We start from the raw sequence: 2373 nt of genomic DNA, 5'->3' as shown, positions 1-2373 counted from the left end.
TTAGAATTTTACAGCCTGTCAAGATTGAATTGGAATTTTCAAGATTTTTTCCTTCCTACTATCTTAAAATTTGGTTTTATTCTTCCTTAATGTGTCATTATGTGTTATTTCTTTTAAAAGCTTTTAAAACAGGCTGTACTTTGTTATTTACTTTAGATGGGATTTTCCCTTTGTCATAACATTTCCTTTCTCTGCTTGTGTGTTATAGGGAAGCCCAGGCTCTCCAGGAGTCACAGGACCGAGTGGGAAACCAGGAAAACCCGGAGACCATGGCAGGCCAGTAAGTGGACAGGCTGCGTGTCTATCTGCAGTCATTTCACCCTGGACATAAATAATGAGAACTGCAAGGCTTTGTTCTATTTAGGTTATCTCTGCTATAATGTGTTTGAAGCATTTGTTAAAATCGTGCTAAACCCATGGATTTGACTTGGTACCAGTTCTAAAGTTTTTCTCTCTGGGTTATTATAGTATTTTAGGATGAAAACTGTGGTCATTGGGTTTCTTTAAAAGGAGAATGGGATTATGAGCCAAGACACATATTTCTGGACTGTATAAACACTCAGAGCTGGGTCAGCAAAATGATTCTTTTTATTTAGGAGTGGTATGCTGCTTAAGATGGAAAAATACATGGTGATGGTGCATGGCACCTCTGTCCTCAGTTTGCAAATGTTAACCCTTTGGCAGCATTATCCAGCTGTGCCATTTGCTCTTTTTTCTTTAGTTGAGGATGCTAGCACACCAGTCCCCAAATTAAAAGAATTTATCAACTGTAATTGGTCACTTTACTTTTTTTATATTGTCCTGTCCCAATTTACAGCCAGTTTAACTTTCTCTTACTGAGATGTTTTGGTTAAAATCGCAGCTGATGTTGATAAAAATCTCATATCTGGTATTTTCAAAATCACATTGATAAAATTGCATATCTGGTATTTTCAAATTAGCATCTTCAAAACTGAATTTGAAGTTTCTAAAATATACACAAGCATTTGTAATGACTACTGGGCTTCATATTCTTTACAGGCTATTCCTTATTTGTATTTATGAAGTGTAAATTTATTTTAAGCAGTTTTTCTGCTTTAAATTGCATTCTGAAATATAAAAATCTTAAAAATAATTAAATCCAACAATTAGCAGTGACATAAATTTATCAGGGCTGTTCTCTGTTCAGAACTTCTTTGAAGTATTGTTCAAGTTACATAAACCCAAGTTTAATAAAAAATGTAATATCAGACAAACTTAGGGTAGAATATTTATGTGACGTGGCTTGGTTTCTATGGTTATATAAAATTAAACAAGCAACATAAAGACAGAAGGGCTCCTGATATGCTTTATAATCTGTGTGTACCCTAGCATGTGACTTTTATTACTTTCTTTTCCGTAATGCATCATAGTAGAAATCTTGCAAAAGTAGTAAAAAAAAGTAGAGGAAACTTTCCTATTTATTCAGAGTTCTATTTTGTTTTACTAGACCACAACAGAATCTTATGTAAGAATATTACTGATGTAATTGATGGCTGCAGCTAGAAGCCTGAAAGAAATATCTACTGCTGTTATTTGAAATAACATCTTTATTTTTTTTATTTTTTAATTTTTTTTTTGAGACAGAATCTTGCCCTGTTGCCCCGGCTAGAGTGCCGTGGCGTCAGCCTAGCTTACAGCAACCTCAAACTCCTCATCCACAACTAAGACAAAGGATCTTCTAATTAAGATCTTTGGGGAAAATAATGAAGCTAATGATTTTGAAACGAGCATGTGTATGAGATGCATTCAGGTGGGATCACAATGAAATTCTTTGAGGTGATGGATAGTCTCTATGTCTGGATAGCAGAATATGAAGCCTCAAGACCATATGTTAAGATAATTTTATTATTTATGTTTAATACATATGTTCTTAAATGGGAGGGTTCAAATACATAGTAAAATTTCATTTTAAGTATTTACTATGAGCTTAAAGTTTATATAATTGATGGAGTAAAAAATTGTTTTTTAAAATCTTACAATTCTATCTTAAGGAAATTTTAGGATTTAGAACACGATGTATTGGCTATTAGATATTATAAATATTCTATTAAATGTATAGATGAAATATCTGGAAACTGTGTTAAAAGCAACAGGAAGCAATTCTTATGGTTTTGGTGGGGTGAAGGGTGCTGATATGATAGAAGAGAATGAAAGTATGGAGAATGCACCAAAGGAAATAATTAATTTCCAACCTGAATGCAATTCCTAGCCCACAAGGGAAGACTCTGCCATCATGGTGCCCAACTTAGCATAAAATTGGCCACCTTCTTAATTCTTCCCCAGCCAAAGTTTTCAACTGGTGTCTTTTGAAATATTTTCTGGTTTTGTACTAGAAATAAACTAAAAAATAGG

At 33.5% G+C, this 2373-nt stretch overlaps 1 protein-coding gene across 1 annotated transcript in view; it reads left to right on the top strand.

Moving 5' to 3' along the window:
* Positions 1-2373, top strand: part of COL12A1 (collagen, type XII, alpha 1) — a 119796-nt gene that overhangs the window by 108180 nt on the left and 9243 nt on the right. Inside the window, 1 exon segment of the mRNA XM_012646039.1 lies at positions 214-280. Coding sequence (XP_012501493.1) covers positions 214-280 — 67 coding nt within the window.

The sequence above is a fragment of the Propithecus coquereli genome, unplaced genomic scaffold (assembly GCF_000956105.1).
Source record: "Propithecus coquereli isolate 6110/MARCELLA unplaced genomic scaffold, Pcoq_1.0 Scaffold24, whole genome shotgun sequence".
Lineage (NCBI taxonomy): Eukaryota > Metazoa > Chordata > Mammalia > Primates > Indriidae > Propithecus > Propithecus coquereli.
Note: the sequence above shows the minus strand (reverse complement) of the source record. Positions and strands in the feature narration are given on the sequence as shown.